Genomic DNA, 20,607 nt, shown 5'->3' with positions numbered 1-20,607 from the left:
TGATAAATATGATACAAATCTTTACTAGGAGGACTGCAATTAATTTTCAACCACAAAATTTTGGTGAGTGAAGGTATGGAAGAATCACAAAGGGAGTCCTTGTTTGTCTTTTTAATACTCCTTATTTACCCCATACTCACAAATGATTCTTTCCATGATCTGTAACTTCAGGTTCTTTAAGAACAAAAAAATAAAATAAAAATCAGTGGTTTCTTATCCTGAGGTAATCCCAGCCATTCAGAGATCTTGCAGTTGATCGTATCAGGGCACATTATGGTATTATGAAGCAAAACCAGAGTGAGTGCAACGTTTCTCATTTCCAATCTGAATTGGCCAGCATTTTTGTCCCATTTGTAATTCTCACAACAAGTAATTGCTGAAAACGTTTATGTGTGTTTCATGGGCGGTGGCAAAGTTTTTCATAATTACCGGTACTTGTCCTACCCGTCTTGCTTTTGGCTTGGCCTTAATCTATGCAAAACTGAATTTAAAAAGCTGCTTTCAGCATGTCACAATTACATGTATAGTATCCCTTCAATAAAAGGAAATGGTAGATGACATTCAGTTATGGATGTAAACTAGAGTTCAGTCTTGTACATACAAACTACATACTGTAATGCCATGTAAGGAAGGTTAAGTATCACAGCGGTAAGTTTCCAAGATTCATTGAGATACATTTGTTAACGGAAATGTAATCAGGTTTTTGGAGTCGAAGTAGTGACACCTTGTGGCCAGTTTAGTAACACAAAGCCTTTGCATTTTTAATGATCTATAAATTGTTTGTGTGTGTTGAACAGTGCATATTCATACAGACAGAGGTTATGACAATACAGAAATTCTCTAGTCTGATAGTCAGACTAATTCTAACCTCCCTTCTGTTTACATACCAACAGAAAAATACCCACAGAATCCTTTGCAAATCAGGACTCCTCTGCACTTCCCACCCAGGCATGGACAGCATATTAAAGCTTCATGTCCAGAGGAAATGGCAATCCGTGGAAACTCCAAATTGCAGTTTGTTATGTTTCAGCTTTAAAGAGCGGGTTTTTGCGGGGAAAGCTCTGAGGCAGAGAGAGAGAGAGAGAGAGAGAGAGAGAGAACTGGACACAGAGCTGTAAAGCCCGGACCTATGCCTGGAGAGAACAGGGGAAAAGGTTCAGTGTGGATAAGCCCTCAAAGGAGTTCATCAGGCCCCTAATATGCTACTAACAACCAGGGTGGGGGGGAGATAGAACCAAGGAGGACAGGGGTCTGATCACTGAAAATTTAAATTTTTTTTTTAAAAAAACTTAGTATTTGACATATTATGGATGTTTACAAAATTCAAAAACTAAATGCTATTTAACAGTAAAAGACCTGCAGCCCAACAAACATATATGTGTGTGTAGATTTAATGAGTTTTTGTATGAATGTGTGAGCGTGTGATATATATTTTAACTAATTCTGGATGGGGATATTTAAGGAAGGTTGCAGCATTGGTGTGTGCCTGTGCGTGGAGGAGTCCCATAGGGCTCAATATATATCTGTTTTCCCTCTCCCACCATTGGTACAAAGACAAAGAAATGCTGAAGCACTGCAAGGGAAGAGGGGTATGTGCACCCTCCCCACACCCCTGCCCAGCCTTCCCTAGTTATTTTTTTTTTAAAGCCTTCCATTGTTATGATGCATGTCACTAGTACACCAGAGGGAGAAAACAGGAGGGTGTGCCAAAAGCAGGACCGAATCATGCCCAAAGTGTTCAGTACAATGTGGGTGACAAATCATTATAAATACAACAACAAAATTCTTCTAATATTAAACCTACAGCAATATTTATATTATAATATATATATATGATTATAAGTCCTCCCTGACATGTTTACGTCCATCTTGAAAATCTTTCTGTTCTGGTGCCAACCATGTGAAGTACACTTTCACTGGATCAACGTTCCAGTGTTTGTGAAATGATATTGGAACTTGGTGGGAAAGATAGTCCTTTGGGTAATCCATTGGCCGAGCCTAAAAAAGGTGGAAAGAGAGTCAATAAGTGTCATGTGTCATGAAAGCTTTTACTAGAATCACACATAAAGATGCCTTTATGCAGTAAGGTCAAGCCCAGTGAAGACAATCGGATCATATGCATGGTAGGGGTTGAACACACAGAGTATGTGTGAACATTGGGCTTTATGCATGTAAGACCGGGTGCCAATGTGGTTCCAACATGCCAAGTGGAATTGGTCTGGCATGTTTCCAACAGACAGGATCTGAATGTCCACATACAGCTAATAAAATAGCCAGACTGTTTCTTCCTGTATGTATGTTAAACAAATCTGCATATACCTAGCTTAATACATACAGAGATTTTAAGAACCATAACCCCTTCATTCACATATAATCCATTAAACTGTAAAACCATTTTGTTGATAGGTTCTGATCTGAAGGAAAGAGAAACAGATGCAAGTTGTTTTATTGTTACATATTGCATATTTTGCACTGAGAGAGAGATCTGGTTTAGAGTTGAGAGTATAGCATAATGAAAATGAAGGGTGCAATTAAGATAAATGACTAGTCTAGTCAAGATAAACAAGGGAAGATGTCAACTAGATAAAATAAATACATCAAACCCAAGCAAAAACTGTTGAAGTAATGATCCAAAAATATTCCTCTGAAAAATATATATCCACACCTCTCTTATCTTGTGTAGGGGGAGATTAGACACATTTTTAGTAGACTCCTCCATAGATTTTTGGGTTGAATTGTGCGACCATAACGTTAGCTACAGAAAAACCTGTGGAGCAGTTCTAACTACATAAAAACCTAATGCGGCAAGAATCATTGTTATTAAACGTCATGGTTCCCCAGATTTCTAAGCAGCCAGGAGAGTCTGGCAACACAGGGTTGGAGCTCCCATGCAATGTATTTATTAAATGCCACCATGTAATTAGCCGGGCTTTTCACTGGAGTCAGTTGGTGGGAACATATTTTGGAAGTACTGAAAGAACTTCACAAGCTTCCAGTTTGTGAGTGCAAGTCTTCACCTTTAAAGCCTTATATGGTTTAGGACTCAGTAAGGAACTCCTACTCCCTTACCAAACTACCCAAGTACCAAGGTCACCACTGGAGGTCCTCCTCCCAGGAGTTCCACCATCCAAGGTAAGACTAAGAGCCTTCGCAGTGAGTTCTACCCTGTTTGTGGAATTCCCTCTCGGGGGAAATTTGCATAATATCAACATTGTTATCACCTCAGTGTCAGGTGATTTTTTTAAAAAAAAAATTCTCCCAGGGTTCATATTATATAACATTTTATTTTACCAGTTGTTATTTATGCATTTCATCTTGTTTCTGTAAGCCACCCTGAAAGCTCTGTTGAAGGATGGTATATACTTTTTTTGGATGTAATTAATTAATTAGCATTCATTGTATTCCACATTATTGAAGTTTGCATTGAAATCACTGAAGAATAATTTAGCCTTCCATCATTGCTTGAACTTCCTGAAATGAAATCAAAATTCCACTTTTGTTCCAGTACCAGAATCTGATTGTCAACACAATCATGGTGCTGAATGATCAATAAGTGACATTATTACCATAATACAAATCAAGCACCTGGGGCTCTTGCTAATCTGCAAAGTCTATTGAGGATCAGGCCAACAGAATGAGACAATTAAAAACAATTTGTTCATGAAAGCCTTTTCAGCATCCCAACAGGATCTACTTTTCACTGTCTCATAATGAAACAGTGCACATTAGTGAAGTATTCATGCCAAAGCAAACAAATTTACACACACTGGTTGCCATTAAATATTTAAATTTGCCTCTGTAAATCTAGTGAAGGAAATAAAAGGGATTTTAGATGACAAAATAATTAATTATACCTCAGCAACACTTCAGCATTGTAATCAGGCAGTTATTTTAAAAGGGCAGCTTATTCTAAAGAGATGTCTCCCCTTCAACTCTTGTTTTCATGTTCTTATGGAATTGAAATTTAAATATGTAATTGAACCCCGGGAAAGAAAAGCAACCCGGATTGCATATAAATGAATGGGCTATTATTTCACAAGGCCCTGACATGGATTGCTGCTGTTGTTGCAATAGAGAAGATACCAAAAGAAAGTCTGTTTTCTGTTTCATTGCTTCTGCTATGTTGTTGAGATTGAAATCAGAATATAACTAGATTCCTGGACAAAATCTTATAGTAAGTATTAGCATCAATGGCAAATACAAACTTGAATTTTAGCTAGTGATTAATACTAATTTGGTTTTATGCCCAATTCCGTTCTGTTTGTTTAAATCTCTAATGTTTATGGTTTGGACAATGAGGGGACAGCCATAGTCCGGGGGTTAGGTGCCTATTTTACATGCAAAAGGTCCTAGTCTCAATCTGTGGCCCATCTGTCTCTCTCTCTCTCAAAACCAGGTAAGAGGAAGTGGTGTCAAAGATCTCTGCTTAGGGCCCTAGAAATCTTGCCTGTCAGAGTAGATAACACTGCACTGGGTGAAACATGTGACCTTGTTTGTTTTAAAGTTGATGCCATAATAAATATGTTAGTCTGTAAGGTATCACAATGCTAGCGGAAATTAAAAGAACGGCTAGTTGTGGTCAGTCCCTCACATAGTTAATATCATTAGTGACAGAGCTGGTTCACACAAAATGCTAAGCCAAAGTATAATTTAGAGTGAACAGACAAGTATGCAAGCTGCCAGAGAGGAGATCACAACTGCTTTCTTTGTCTGCTGGTCTGGCTGCTGCTGCTGCTGCACTGCTCAAAACAAAGTCATGAACTGTAAAACTTGCCTGGAGCAAGACAAACCACTCAGATGACATGCTAAGCCAAATCAGTGTTTTTAAGATGTCACAATACATGTTGTTGTTTTGCTGCAAGAGATACCCCTTTCAGCTCCCCCTCTGGAAATGAAGGCTAAACTGCAATTTAGGTGAGAAAAACTGGGTGACTGCTGGGCTCAAGGGAGACAGCATTCCTCTGGCTGGAATAAATCACCCAGTATGTCAGGTTCTGCCTACCTCATTACTGTATTAACCAGTCAGTGGGGATAATGGCGATGAATGCCCCAGAATAAAGGACCAATCATGACTTGAGTTTCCTATCTTAAACTGTTGATCCCATGTCTGAGTCCAAGAGAAAATTCCATTAGATAAACTATATGCTGACCTCATCTGAGACCCAAGGATGTATATTAATTCCCTGCAATTCCAGAAGGACATACAAATCTCAAATGAAATTGTCCTTGGTCCTTCTAACAGAGTCTGTTAAATAGAGGCCAAAACCACCCTTCAGAAGGAAGATGGTTGTTTAATGTGAACAAGGAAGTAGAAGGCTTATGCACATGCTCTATTGGAAGCTAGAAGAAAGTCTGCATCGGCTTACAAAATTCATCCAACAACACTGAAACATACTTTGTTATTTAAATCACATTTCAACTTTACCTGGTCACACTTGTTACGGTTTTCATATTACATTTACAATCAGGTTCTAGATATATGTACTCAAACAAGTATTTACATATTGTATTAAAATACAGATAGAAACATGCATTGCCTTTTGGGAAATTAATAGGTTTGATGAACCAATAAAGCATGTTTTGTGTGAGAAAACGAAATACGTAGCTATACATAGCAGAAACGAAGCAAAACAAACCTTGCCTTAAAAAAGCTAAACCGTAGTGAAAAATTCATCTGTCTTGCTACTTTTTTTTTTAACCATAAGAGCTAAATATAAAAGCTGTGGAGTGTTATGATAGTAGCATTCTATGAAACAAGAGAATAGCTGTGAGAGAACCCTATGGTATACAGGTGAAACTCGAAAAATTAGAATATCGTGGAAAGGTTCATTTCTTTCAGTAATTCAACTTAAAAGGTGAAACTAATATATGAGATAGACTCACGACATGCAAAGCGAGATATGTCAAGCCTTTATTTGTTATAATTGTGATGATTATGGTGTACAGCTAATGAGAACCCCAAATTAACAATTTCAACCTTGGGGTTCTCATCAGCTGTACGCCATAATCATCACAATTATAACAAATAAAGGCTTGACATATCTCACTTTGCATGTCGTGAGTCTATCTCATATATTAGTTTCACCTTTTAAGTTGAATTACTGAAAGAAATGAACCTTTCCACTATATTCTAATTTTTCGAGTTTCACCTGTAAGAGCTGTTGACAGTGGAACAGACTCCTTCGCAAGTTGGCAGACTCTCCTTCCTTTGCAGGGGTAGGACTAGATGACCCTCAGGATCCCTTCCAACTCTACAATTCTTTGATAGGTTTTTAATTATAGGTTATAAAGTGAATAAGGCAAGACACTATTTTTTATATATATTCTGCCAGAACCAAGTAAGAACCAAGTAAGATGTGATGATATACCTATTTTTAGAAATGTGGTACACTTTTAAGCACTGCAGTATTAATGGCTTGTTCAGCTAACATTTCCTTCCTCCCCTGTTATTCTGAAAGGTTTTACATCTGTTCTCTAGCAAAAAGAAAAGAAAAAAAGGAAGCAGGTTTTGTTTGTTTGTTTTTGAGTTTCTACTCCTTATAACACAATACATATATCTACTCAAAAGTTCCATTTTTGCAGTGGGTATGTGTGCATAAGACTGAAGGCTTTATAATTTATTTATACCACTTCCAGAGGGTCAGCGCTCCCTTTTCAGTTTCCAATTGTCCGTGTATCCCAGGTTCACTGACAAGAGGAGACACTATGTAGGTGCAGCAAGATTTTACTAATATTATTTCCCATTTCAGAATTGAATAAATATTCCCCCCCCCCACTGAAATTGTGTTTCTGTTACAGAAGCAGTTTAAGAGTGAAATCTCATAGTGTCAGCTAGCTTGCACAACAAACTTCTGCTTGTGGGAATAGGGCTTTTCCTTCCACCCTCCATCGGCTCCAGAGGACATGGGCAGGGGGTGGGTGGGTTGCAGGAATCCAGAGAGCAAGGGCAAGTTCTGCCACATCAACTGGTGTGATGTTGGATCTTGCCCCAAAATGACAAACTTCTCTTTACCCTGGCTTGCAGTACTTGAGGTTTATGTTTTTAGAACCCACCTTATTTTTATTACCGTAAACCGTGGGACCTATGAGTAATAAAATAATAATAAATTATACTCGCCTGATGAAAGAGAGGGCTGTGTGTTATTGGAATTCCTAAACCACTGAAACACATTCCAATCACCATATCATCAGGGGCATCATTGCTGTAACACCGGCATTTACTAGCAAATAATCTTTGGATTGCTGCTCTACTGAAAACCATCCTTAAATGACAAAGTTAACAAGAAAAGTTTTAACTGTTATATCACTGAAAAAAGGTACAAATGATTACGGCAATTACAAAATGACAGCACCAAATATGAATAGTCTATTAGCACAAAAAGGTGTTTGGTAAAATTAACACTTGGGTCATACTCAAAGGAATGAATGAAGATTGGTTGTGGACACTCCTTTATAAAGTGAATATCACTAGTGATCTAGAGCTGGTTCACATGAAATGGTAAGTTAAACCATGGTTTTTAGTTAACAGATCTCCCATAGAGATCTCACCTGCTTTGTTCCTCCTCTGGTCATGTTGTTGCTACAAGCTAAGCAATGGTTTGGCTTAGGACGTCATCCAAACCTGGGCTAATGGTTTGTCTTTCTCCAGACAACTTAAATTTACAGTTCATGGCTTAGTACACAGCAGTGCAGCAGCAGGAGAAGCAGGGGAGGATAGCAACCACTGCAATCTGCTCTTTGCAAAACCTCACATTAACCCTAAACTATGGTTTGGCTTAGCATTACACAGGAACCAGCTCATGGTATCAGTTGTAACGATATATTACAGTCAGTGGGGTATCAGTTGTAACAATATATTACAGTCAGTGGCTCCTTTGATATTAGAAACATACCAGTATTCCTATCTCACCTCTGTGATTAAAAGTAATGTCAATAGCAAACAGAATGCTTGGTCATATGCCTATTTCAGTTCTGAAAAGCTAGGCTCATCACAACCTGAGAAAGTTAAGAAGGGTATCCAGCTGCTTGTGAAAATATTTACCCAAGCCACTAACCATGTGCTTTAAGATTATTAGAGTCTTAAAGTCACTCTTTTTGACGCTGCAAGTTATTTCATAAGATGATAAGAACAGCATTTCTCCCTCAACTGATTTTTCTTAGCAGTGTGACAGCCAAGACAACTATGCATCAAAAACAGGCTCAATGCATTGTGAATGCGTAGAAAGTTGTTAATGTCTCCTGAGCATAGCAGAGACTCTAATGCTGCAATGCTGCAGTCATTTGGCTGGGTATTCCACTGCTGATGCCTCCTTTTGTTGGAAACAAAGCACCCTGAAACACCTTGCTTGAGATGAGAGAGGGCTGCAGATGCAAAGAACTTTCTTTCCCAGCAGAAGAATGCAGCATTGCCTCAGCAGTCTTGAGTGAACAGGTGAGGCAGCCACATCAATACATGATTATACCTGCCTCTCCTGTGCATGGAACTTATTCACTGCTCCCATGTGAAATGATAATTTTATTTTGCCCTAATGTGCATCACTTTACATTTGCACACATTGAATTGTATTTACCATTTTACTACCCATTCGTCCAGTTGCGAGGGATCCTTTGGGAGCTCATCACAACTCCTTTGTTTCATTTAATCACCTTGAACAATATGGTCTCATCAACAAGCTTGGCTACCTCATGGCTCACCCTTAATCATTTATAAAACATTAAAAAGCAAAGGTAGTGAAATGCCTGCCAAAAACCTTTCTCTTCTGCCAGGCCCACGCAGGCAATTAAGAGTACATCACCCACAGTGGTTTATCAGTGTTTGTTTTTCATTTCTTTTTGCTTCTAACTTGCATTAACTTTCTATGTTTTTCTAGCTTGGCTTTATGTTTTTATATTGTTGTAAGTGATTGTGATATATTTTTGATGATACAGTGGTACAGAAATGTTTTTGTAAAATAAATAAATAAGTCACAATTCTGATTAAATTAAACAACTTACCCTCCTCCACCAGTGATATAACTATAGCCTCCTGACCCCAATCCATAGCCATAGCGTTCTCCAATAATCACTGGCTCGGTTGGGTCATAGCAGCTGAGAAATTTCTGGAGCCTAGAAATGCTAAAAGATGAAGCAGCATATTCAAATACACTTAATTCCTTTAAGCAGTTCCAAAGCTCTTAAGCTGTCAGCCTAAACAAAACGTGTGGATTAATTGTTGACATTGAAGACTAAAACGAATGTCTTCTGATTATTTTAAGAAGTTGTTTCTCCGCCCCCCCCCCCATAATAATATTAAAAATCCTCTTGGGTTTGCTTCAAAGTCAGATCTATATATTTAATGAAATATTACTTTAAAAGGAATATTTAAGTTTGTCTGACACACAGTGTCTTTACTTCATAATAAATATCCATAGTTTTCTCCAGACTATTCCCTAAGGATGGCAAGCAGGAATGATTTCAGAGTTCAAAAGACAAATAGATCGTCATAAAAAATAAATCTTTCATGTCAGGGTATATCATTTTAATGCATTTATATTTCAGAGCAACCTCAAACAAAATTAAGCAGGTTCAGAGAACTATTGTATTTCATGTTATAAAAAAGGTATTTCTTGTCTCAAAATGTATAACTAGATCTCACCATCCAAATCCTATGAACTGTTGTGCTGGAAAATTAAGGAGCTTCCAGCTGGTGCTTCCACAGCAACTGGAATGGCTACCACTCCCCAATAGAGCTGTTGAGCCAGCTCTGAGACCTTCCTAAATATACTGTGTTAGTGAAAGGTACATTGTACCAGAACATCATCAAAGCTTGTATCATGATGGGGCCCCAAGCTAGGCTGAGAAATAGTCCATCATCTTGAAATCTATTGTCTATGAACATGTGTTTTATGGTAAATAATTCAAACATGCAAATTACTTTGGTATCACTAAAGGCACTGGGAACATATGCTACAGTATAAGCTCTTTTATCCAACTGAATGGGGGAACATAAAAATGTTACAACGAAAGCAAATTTCAGAAAAGGTGGGGTGCTGCAGGGTTCTGTCCTGGAACAGTTGTTATGCCAATGTCTTTATAAATGACTTGGATGAAGGAATTGAGATGTTCATCAAATCTGCAGATGACGCCAAACCAAGAAGGGTAACTAATGCCGCAGAAGACAGACTTGGGATTCAACATGACCTTAACAGATTGGAGAACTGGGTCCAAACTAACAAAATGAATTTCAATAGGAAGAAATGTAAGGCAGGAACAGCCAGCTGGACAAATATAAGATGGGGGAGGGGGACACCTGGTTTGCCAGTAGTCCATGTGAAAATGATCCAGGGGTCTCATAGCAGACCACAAGTTTAACAGCAACAGAAAAAGCTAATGGCATTCTAGGCTGCATCAAAAGAGGTATAGTGCCCAGACCAAGGGAAGTAACAGTACTGTTCTTAACTGCCTTGGTTAGACTACACCTGGAGTACTGAGTCCAATTCTGGACTCCATAATTTAAGAAGGATATTGACAATCAGGAATGTGTGTAGAGGAGGGTGTCCGAGATGATAAAGTCTGATAAAACCAACAGTTGAGGGAGTTGGGCATGTACACCCTGGAAAAGAGGAGACTAAGAGGAGTTACAATAGCCACCTTCAAATATCTAAAGGGTTGTCACAGGGCAGATGGAGCAAGCTTTTCTCTAGCTCTGAAGGGTAAGACCTGAACCAATGGATTCAAGCTACAAGAAAGGAGATTCAGACTAAATACCAGAAGAACTTTCTGATAATAATAGCTGTTCAACAGTTTGGAAGGTGGTGGACATTTCTTCATTTGAGGTTTTTAAGCAGAGGTTGAATGGTCATCTGTCATGGATGCTTTATATGAGACTCCTGCAATGCAGGGGTTGGACCGGATGACCCTCAGGATCCCTTCCAACTCTAGAGTTGGAATTCTCTGACTCTATGATTTCTTTCTTTAAAGCTAGTTTTCCCCTCAAGAAATGGTTTATGAATGGCTTAGATTTTGCTCCACAGGTAGCCTCATTACATGCTGTAAGAATTCCCATGACTGTAATATATGATTAAATACAAATTAAAAATAGTTATGCTTCCACTTATGGAGGACCTCTTCTTATTTGATATATTTTATAGCTTTTGCTATTTCCATATTTTATCAAACAGGCATCAGTAGGATATTTTCCATACAGTACTTGGGAAAATGTTTATTATGCAAATGATTCATAGTGAAACAATATTTCCCCCTCAAAACCACAGTACTGTACTTTTCTCTTTTACAAGAGATGTGTATGTATGTGCCAAAATAAATATCAAGACTTTTGAGTTACACAGAACAGTTTTCTGGGAGAATACAGTGGAAGGATAGATAGTTTCAAGGATATTTAGAGGACAGCTAGTTACATTTTATTACATTTGCATTCAAGGGTGGTCTATAAAAATATTTAGCATTCAAACAGCAAATATTAATCAACAGGGTATATTTATTTGGAACCAATTTGTCAACCACTGTCTAGCTTAGATACATAAAAGGAAAAAGAAAAAGAAAAGTTGAAGAAAAGCTACAGCATGCCATTAGGAGGATCAACAGGGAGCCTGGAGATTACTTAAAAGTAACTGGAACAGAGGCTCAAATTAGTTGTACAACACAGACTGAAAAATTGCAAAAAAAGAGGCCAAAAGCAACTACTCGTGATTTATTAGAGTTGGGGTGCTTCCCAATCCAGATTTAAATCATTTAAATTGGAATCAGTGAGGGCGGTGAATGCCCTATGTGAGTGTCTGGAGGCAGTTGGAGGATAGATGGCAGCTAACAAATATATGTTGAATCCTGACAAGACAGAAGTATTGTTTCTGGGGAAGATTGGGTGGGCAGGTGTGGAGGATTTCCTAGTCCTGAATGGGGTAACTGTGCCCCTAAAGGACCAGGTATCCAGGCTGGGGGTCATTTTGGACTCACAGCTGTCCATGGAGGCACAGGTTAATTCTGTGTCCAGGAGTGCTGGCTACCAATTCCATCTGGTATGCAGGCTGAAATCCTACCTGCCTGTGCACTGTCTCACCAAAGTCATGCACACTTTGGTTATCTCCTGCTTGGATTACTGCAATGCGCTCTACATGGGGCTACCTTTGAAGGTGACTCAGAAACTACAACCAATCCACAAAGTAGCAGCTAGACTGGTGACTGGGAGCAGCCACCGGGACCGTATAACACCAGTCCTAAAGGATCTAGATTGGCTCCCAGTATGTTTCTGAGCACAATTCAAAGTGTTGGTGCTCACATTTAAAGCCCTAAACAGCCTTTGCCCCATATACTTGAAGGAGCATCTCCACCCCCATTGTTCAGTCTGGAAACTGAGGTCCAGCTCCAAGGGTCTTCTGGCGGTTCCCTCACTGTGATAAGCGAAGTTACAGGGAACCAGGCAGAGGGCCTTCTCAGTAGTGGCACCCACCCTGTGGAACGCCCTCCCATCTGATGTCAAGGTGATAAATAACTACAACTTTTAGAAGACATCTGAAGGCAGCCCTGTATAGGGAAGTTTTTAATGTTTGATGTTTTATTATGCTTTTATATTTGTTAGATTTATTATGATTGATATATTTGCAACAACAACAACAACAACAAAATATCTGTTTTGGGGGGATAGAAGGGCCAAGACTGAATGAGAAGTCCAACATTTCAGCCAGCATGGGTCTGACCCCTTTTTTCTTCAACTGCCATTTATTTATATGTAAGTATCTGTTGTGTGACTGATTTCCTACTGACTTTGCTGTCACAGTGGGTAGAAAACTATGCATCCCAAGAATTGACAGAATTATGTTTTACAGTGATGCCTCTGATAGTTCATCTGACTTTGGCATCAACTAATCCATCAAGACATCAATGAATTGTTGTTTCTGAGACCCACACAGACTAATGCTAGAAAAGAATTCCAAGAAGCTCAACACTCCTATTGCTAGCCCTCCAAATTCGAAACCTGACAGTGACAACCGCCCTGATTGCGGCTGTTGCCGGCTAAAGTGTAGCACATGCTCTACTTACTATGCTACTTCCAAGGATAAGAAGTACTCTTTTGTAATAGCCTCTAAGTGCAAAGAGATAGAGCTATTCAAAGAAAATAAAACAAATCAAAGAGGCAAGATGATGTGATCTTTTCTCAGTAAGAATAAGCATGAATTTTTAGAGGTTTGTACAGAGAAGACATAGGATAATATGTTGACATTTCTATAACACGTTGTGGTAGATTATATAAAAATAGCTTGTATTGGAAGTGGATTAAATTAGCAGGCATCGGAGAGTCTTATAGAAACCAGCCTATTAGGCATACCTTTTCGTGCTACAATTTGTCGTTTCTAGGCCAGTGCTTCCTTTGCAAAAGATACCAATTATTGCTTGCAACACTGAATCTTCAGTTCAGCAAATAAGGAGAAAAAAATGGTTCAGTTTTAAACATATGTCAGAGTTTCTACTTCTTACTATTGGTTATTTCTGTATACCCATTTGTATTGTTTTTTCTCTCTCTCATGCAATCAGTAAATGGTATACTTTTCCTTAAATTAACTAGAAAATTCAACTGTCAATCGTACATTGTACGCTTTAAGTTTCTCATCTTTTACTGGGACTCAATTTTTAATATTATAATCCTGACCTTTGAGTATAATACTATTTTATTTATTTCAATATTTCGGTGTAACAGAATTTGATCACCCAGGATAAAAAAGCTTCAAAAATATGCAAGGAGAAAACACAGCAACTATGTGGGGGAAAAGACAGTTGCAAGTTGATCCAAAGTTACAAGAGTGGAAAGGGTCCTCCCCTGGAGCCCACTGAACCAGAGCCCAACTTGTTCAGGAACATCCCCATATCTTCCAGAAAGGCCTAGGAGGCACAGCAGAGGGAGCAGAACATGTAGGTTTCTCCTTGTACTACTTACCATTCACTATGTTATGCACAAGTTACCCTTTTGTAAAGTAGTTTTGAACAGTTCAGCTGTCTTATCTTCAGAGACACAAATATGTTTTTTGGCTGTGGACACCCGAAAGAATTCGGAAAACTGTTCAACTTGAACAATAGTTTTACTCAAAATACACCAGGAATTAAAAAATATGGTATTTTCCTATATTGCTGCTGTTGTCTCCCAGTCATAACTTCTAGTTCATTTGGAGTAACAAATCCCAGCGATGGAAAAATGTTGCCAATTTACCATCCTTCAAGACACGAATCCAATTTTCTGCCACAATGAGCATTTCATGTATCCAATTGTATTTTTAATCTACCATTTGAGAGATGTTTTTAATTTACTGTTACGTTGCTTGGATTTCCTGTACGACAGGAAAATATTGCATTGACTCATAAATGTTCATGCTTTTTGTTTCACTTGGAAACTGCACACTGCCTGTTAGCTCTGCAATAGTGACTTTTGAACAAGTTGACTCGTAAAGCAACGTACGGTTTAGCTTCATCTGATTCTGAAATGCATACCTTATTAACGTGTCATCATCCACAATGATTAACCAAGGTGTTGCAGCAGGGCTGTGCTTTAGAAACCTTTCCAAAATAGCAAAAGTCTTCCCACAATGACCTAGACACGAAACACAAAAAAGTAAAGGAATTCAATAATTAGACATATAGTGTGATGATTATAAAAACATTCTTAACACTCTTCAAAATAATCTTTGTCATCTGTTCAGATTAGGGCTGGGTTGCACCTTCATCCCCATCATTATATATGGATTTCCTGCAATAAAGACTATGACATAATTTGGAGGCATCCCAGCTTGTCAAACTCTTACATTTTGGGTTGGGCCTTGCCTGCTGCACCTTACCATGTCCCTTCAGCAGTGGGCATGGAGGGCTTGAGGCATGCAGGGAGGGGGCACAGGAGGACTCTATGCCATGGAGTTGGTGTGTGCTTAAGGTTCAAAGCTGACCATTCTTGTTAATTTTTTATATCCAGCAATTTCACACGGGCATCTAAAACTAGGCTCAAATCTTAGGTCTCCCTTTCTTTCCTCAATCCTTTCCCAAAATTTTTTTTCCTTGGTCCTTGGCTGCTTCCTCCCTCAACCTCTTTACACCTATCAGCTGATTTCTCTCCTGCATTCTTTCAAGCACCTGCCTCCTTCCACCTTTCTCCTAAGTCTTGTTCAGTCAGAAGGCAGAATCTGTAATCATGCAGATAGGCATGGGAAGAAGGAGGAAACTGGTGTTCTGAAAGCTGATTTCACAAAGGCAGGCAGATGAACAGAATAGAGGACTGCTATTTTCACACTGCACCGATTCATGATGAATGTATGCAGCAGCAGCAAAAGTAGGAGGAATTTCCTCCTCTGCACTCCCAAACTGGTAGAGCACTTGCTGGTGCTGCCTCCAACTGACTCGCACTGTAATCAGTCCCACGAAGAGTCTTGTCTTTATGCCTCCTTATCTTACTGGCAGACTCACAGGCCACCTCATGGGAAATAAATTAGGCAGCTCATCATCTTGTGCAGATTCTGTTATGAAAACACTGTATAACTCATGCAAAATAATATCACATCGTGTTAATACTTACCTCTATCAGTATTTGGCACTCCTAAATCAACAGTGGGTATTGAACTTTCTGCATAATCACTGTAGTATTCAATAAGAGTGGCCTCTTTTTCCCAGGTCTGCTTTACAATAGGTACTGAAAAATAAACAAGCATACGGACACACTGGCAAAATAGTGCTTAAAGATTTGAATTTATGGTAAACTGAAATTGGACGTTAGGATGTTTCTCAGCTTACCAACAACTGATATTCACCCATCTTCTCTCCTCCCTTCTCAGTGCACTATGGTTACCAGTTTTTTGGGTGGGGGGGGAGAAGGATCTGAAGCTAACTAAACTGTTCAGATGTGGTGAGACAGACATAACAGGAAATTATGCTTAAGTAATCCAAAAAGCCTTCAATCTCAGAAGAGAGGAGTGAAAGGATGGCACAATGATGACTCATGCAGGCACAAGATTCATATCTGGGCTTAATATGCTGAGACGTGTATATATGAACCAGGTTATTAAGTAATAGGGTAACTGGAGGCAGCCCTTTTAAGCCAAAATTAGATGTTACGGCACATGTGGCTGCTATTGAAAGCAGCACCCCCATTTCTGTTACCCCAAACACCTAGGAATACCAAATTCATCTCATGACGTGATGGGGTCACAAGGTTCCCTTTCATTGGTTGACACCCGTGCACAGAGAAATCTGTAATGCACTTGTACTGTCATTTTGCATTACTAGTGACCATCAGAGGAGAAGGGGGGAGAGAAAGATGGGCTGCTTTGTCAGCAGCCAGCCATATGTCTAGTTTCAAGCTTAGATGAGGAGAATGGCCCATACTGGAAACAGATTTGTTACCAACCAGGGCTGCTTTGCCCCCTTGTCCTAGGAACCACAGTGTCTGTGTAGCACCTTCTGTTGGATAAGTATGTCTCACAGTCTCCCGCCCACTCACCTAGGCTTTTCTTGGAGGTGAGGAGAGATTCAGTTTCTCCTTGAGCAATGAAATACACTGTATGTACCATGTAAAATCCTTAGCAGGCACAAACAATTTCTCCCTCACAAAAAAAGGAAGGAGACTCCTGGCACATTCAGTCTTGATCATTCAATACATCTACCTAAATTGCAAGGGAGTGTCAAAACACAGCAGAAAAAACCCCAAACCCTGTACTTTCATAGAAATAAATGCCCAACCTGCAGGCTGCATGGATATAGTTTTGAGCAGCTAAAAAAAGAAAAATGGCTTACCAGAAGAGCTCCTTTTTCAAAAGGAGCTCTTGAAAGCTAGCATCCATTAATTTTTCACTTTCCTGAGAAAGATTACCCTCCACTGTGTAACACTGGAAACTATGAGGAAAGTTCAAGTATTTTCCTCAGTCTTCAAGGTGTTACATGATAGTGTTACATGATAGTGAAAGACTGTGAATCTATAGCTTTGTTTTCAACTTGCCTTTATCATTTCGGCTAGTATATTTTTTTGTCTTGTTTTAATCAACACCATTTTTAAAAAAATCACAAGAAAATGAACACATTTTTCTACAAACTCCAGTTGTAGGATGCTCATTTTCTTGCATCAAAAAGACAAATTGTATGCAAAAGTTAAACCCATGCAACATTAAAGTTTGATTATTGGTAAGCATTTAGAAAAGTTATTAAACAATGCTTCATTAAAATAAGCCACAAAATTAGTTGAACACTTTACTTTCTTAAGTTATGTTCTTATATTGCTGTACACTGCACTGCATAAGAGGGCAGTATATAAACTGGTATAAATAAAAATAAAATTCTGAAAATATTACAAAACCTTCCACTTTCCCCCATCATATTGCTTAGGATTGTCTGAATTAATATGGGCAACGATTAAAGAAACTGAGCTATGGTTTAGCATGATGTCTGAATTGACTACACATGGTTTGCAATTAGCCAGAAAAGCAAACTGAAAAAGTAATTCTGAAAACCCTGGTTTGTGCTACAATTGTTTTGTATTAATAGGCAAACCACGGTTGCAACTGTTGCTTTCTCTCAGCAAACTTGGAGCTACTACACTCAAAGACTTGAGTTTTTTAAAAAGCAGAACCTTAAGTAAACAGATTTGTTGATGTCTCTTATTTTGTTTAAATGTATAAAGTTTAGGGATGTTTTAAGACAGCAATGGTATTTTAATGGAGTAGTACTGTAATTTTTTAAAGTTGTTTTGGTAATTTGTTACAGCTAGATTAAACTGCACTATTAGTTTTAATTATATTTACAGATTTTGGCTAGATTTTATGCTTTTGTTAACTATGTATTTTGCATACCACTTGGTAACACAGCAAATTTGATAGCAGGCAATTTGCTTGCATGCAGGCCAGGCAACAAAAGCTATTTAGCAAGGACAATTTTTAGACTTTTCTTCTGGAAGACCATCCATCTTGAGTACACATTTTATACAAGTACTTTCAGGACTGCTATTCATTTATTTCGGCTTTCGTATAATTTCATCTAGCAATGGCTCTTTACATTCAAACTAGAATGTTGTGTGGATGTTGTAAAATTTAATTCACCACTGCAAGGTTCTAGAATCTGCAACTTGGGAATGTTTGTTCATTTATTTATATTTATATTTATATATATTTATATCCCACTCTTTCCTCCCAAGAGAGTACATGGTTTTAACCCACCCCCAAATTTATCTTCACATTTTCTCTCTGAGATAGGTCAGGCTGAGAAATAGTTGACCCAGTCACTCTGTGACCTTCATGAGTGGATCACCACTTGAAATTGGGCCTTCCCAGTCCTACTCCAGTGACTGTAACCACACTGGTTCTGGTTGCCTTGTACACACATTATAATTTATCATTGTGTGCTATTATCATATTATCATTTAGCTGCCAGGTTATCTGTCTTAAAAAAAACAAACCAAAACCAAACCCAGCTTTTAATTAACAATGGCTTCTATGACCTTTTATGGCTTGCCTTCATTATCCTGGACTGCTGTTTTATTCTGGGTTTAGTGGCATTGTTTGCATGCCATTGTAAAATATAAAGCATGGTTTGCTGTGCATGAGTTAATAGCTCCAGTTTTGCTTTGCCCCACGTCTCTTGGCTTGTGCTGGGAGGAAGCAAATTATCCCTGGCTACATCTATTTTTTTTTTTTAAACAGAATTTATTAGCATTTTCATAATATAACACAAACCCAACCCCACACCTACAAATACAAAAACAAATACAAATACACATAATGTCAGGATTCATCTTCTTATTTGTATATCTTACAAAAAAAAAATTCTACTTCTGAATCTTGACGTTTGACTTCCCCCGCCTTTTCACCTTCGGTTTTAAATCAGTATACTATTTCCTTAACAACTTTTCTCTATAAAAAAATTTAACTTTACTTAAAAATAACACAATTATCTTGATCTTTTTATTATAACCTAAATCTTAACCATATATTCTTATAACTAAACTTATTTCTTCTATCCTTTATCATGCTGCTTTTGACTTAAGATTCAATATCTCCTTACTTATTTAAAATAAACTTATAATTAACAGACTTCACACTCCGATTTCGGATACCATGACAGACCATTTGGATTATACATTTAATACTTCAACCCACTCCCCCTCTGTCCATTGTCTTTTTCCGTCTTTCACCAGAACTGGATCTCCAATTATCTTCTTCTGAGTGTCCACAGATCCAGGCATTCACAACAAACCTGGCATCGAGCTTCAGGGTGTTCATCACTTCCTTTCTGGGCTCCTCCGTACCTTTGTGCCATACTTCTTCTTCTTGTAGAAATCTTAATTCCATGTCCCTTGCCCCCGAGCTGCCACCTCGGAGTCTGGATATTATAAATTTTCCCGTTCCAGGGCTGCCACCCCCAGAAATCGGTTCCTTTTCCCGGAGTTGCCCAGCCATTTCGAACCATCTTTCAAGCACCCCTCCTAGCTCTTTGCCAAGGTTTGATTCCATTGTATAAAACTTTTGAAAAGCCTCCTCTGTGGAAAGTGAGTCCTTTTTATTTATAATTCCACTCAAAACTTGCAGTTTCCGATTAAGCAGTTCCAGCTTCAAGACAGTGAGCATTTCCTCATCCTTTAAACCAGAGTTCAATACCAGTGCAAACAGAAAGTCCAGCATTTTAGAAGGGAGGGTGAGTGTCAGATTTCAGTTCCTGTCTCTTCCTTCCTTTGTTTCAATTTTTTCCCACGACAGTCCAAGTCGTCGCCATTTCTCCGAAGCCGGAGTATAAAGACCAAAACTTCAAATGGAGATATTTTTTTTCCCCAGTTAACCCCCGAAGGGAAATCTCAACAGTCTCAGTTTTCAAATTCCAGATACTTTCTATCGATTGTTGTAGCAGCAGTCACTTAAACGGTTAATTTCTTTCATCTCCCGAAGGGAGGGAGGCGGGCTGCCTTTCTTCTTTCCCCCAGATCGTTCCAAGAATACAAAGAGTCAATCAAATACTCACAGCCACTGGGTTCTTATCAGCTCGTTAAAGACAGGTAGAACTTAGACGCTCATCACAGGCTTTGTCGCCGCATTTACATCCCGGTTGGGGCATGTCCCCTATAGCCCGGCTCCGTCGTCCCTTCACCCCCACTCCCCCTTTACAGGGGGAGCGGGGGAAGGGTTCGGAGCCACAACGGGCACAGCCGGGGAGCCCAGGGTGCGGGACGCTCTTCCCGCACCCCAACCGGAGCCCCGCTTTGCGGTAGCAGGGCTCCTAACCCCCGGGATGGACTGGGTGCTTCGCAGCCGAAGCAGCCCACGACCACCCGCAATGGCGTCGTCGCCGGAAGTCCTCCCTGGCTACATCTAAACAAGGGATTATGATTTGTTTCGCTTCTAACAAACTACCATAGGCGCCAGCTCCTAGGAAATGAAGCCCTTTGAGGGGGACATACCCCTTCAATGTTCTGAAGGCATTTGGCTTCGCCCCCTGGCTCTTTAGGATGTCACATGACATCAGGATGTTGCATTGGGCCCCCTCAGTCAAGCTGAGAAGCTGTCACCTCTGCAAACTACGATCTGTAAGTAAAAAACAACCCTTGGCTACAGATTCTGATTTGTTAGGAGTGAAGCAAATCACAGTTCCTGGTTTGGACAA

At 39.1% G+C, this 20,607-nt stretch overlaps 1 protein-coding gene across 5 annotated transcripts in view; it reads right to left on the bottom strand.

Annotated features, from left to right (window-relative positions):
* Window positions 1–1,824: 1,824 nt before the first annotated feature.
* The window catches only part of B3GLCT (beta 3-glucosyltransferase), a 65,004-nt gene continuing 46,221 nt past the window's right edge, over window positions 1,825–20,607 (bottom strand). For all 5 annotated transcript variants that reach the window (XM_033146456.1, XM_033146461.1, XM_033146458.1 and 2 more), the window contains 5 exons: window positions 15,548–15,661; window positions 14,476–14,575; window positions 8,995–9,114; window positions 7,118–7,262; window positions 1,825–1,998 (listed from right to left, as the gene is read on the bottom strand). In XM_033146456.1, the coding sequence (XP_033002347.1) occupies window positions 1,837–1,998; window positions 7,118–7,262; window positions 8,995–9,114; window positions 14,476–14,575; window positions 15,548–15,661 (641 nt within the window). In that variant the 3' untranslated portion in view covers window positions 1,825–1,836. The remainder of the gene's footprint in view (window positions 1,999–7,117; window positions 7,263–8,994; window positions 9,115–14,475; window positions 14,576–15,547; window positions 15,662–20,607) is intronic.

The sequence above is a fragment of the Lacerta agilis genome, chromosome 4 (assembly GCF_009819535.1).
Source record: "Lacerta agilis isolate rLacAgi1 chromosome 4, rLacAgi1.pri, whole genome shotgun sequence".
Lineage (NCBI taxonomy): Eukaryota > Metazoa > Chordata > Lepidosauria > Squamata > Lacertidae > Lacerta > Lacerta agilis.
The sequence above is the reverse complement of the archived record's forward strand: the minus strand, read 5'-3'. Positions and strand labels throughout refer to the sequence as shown.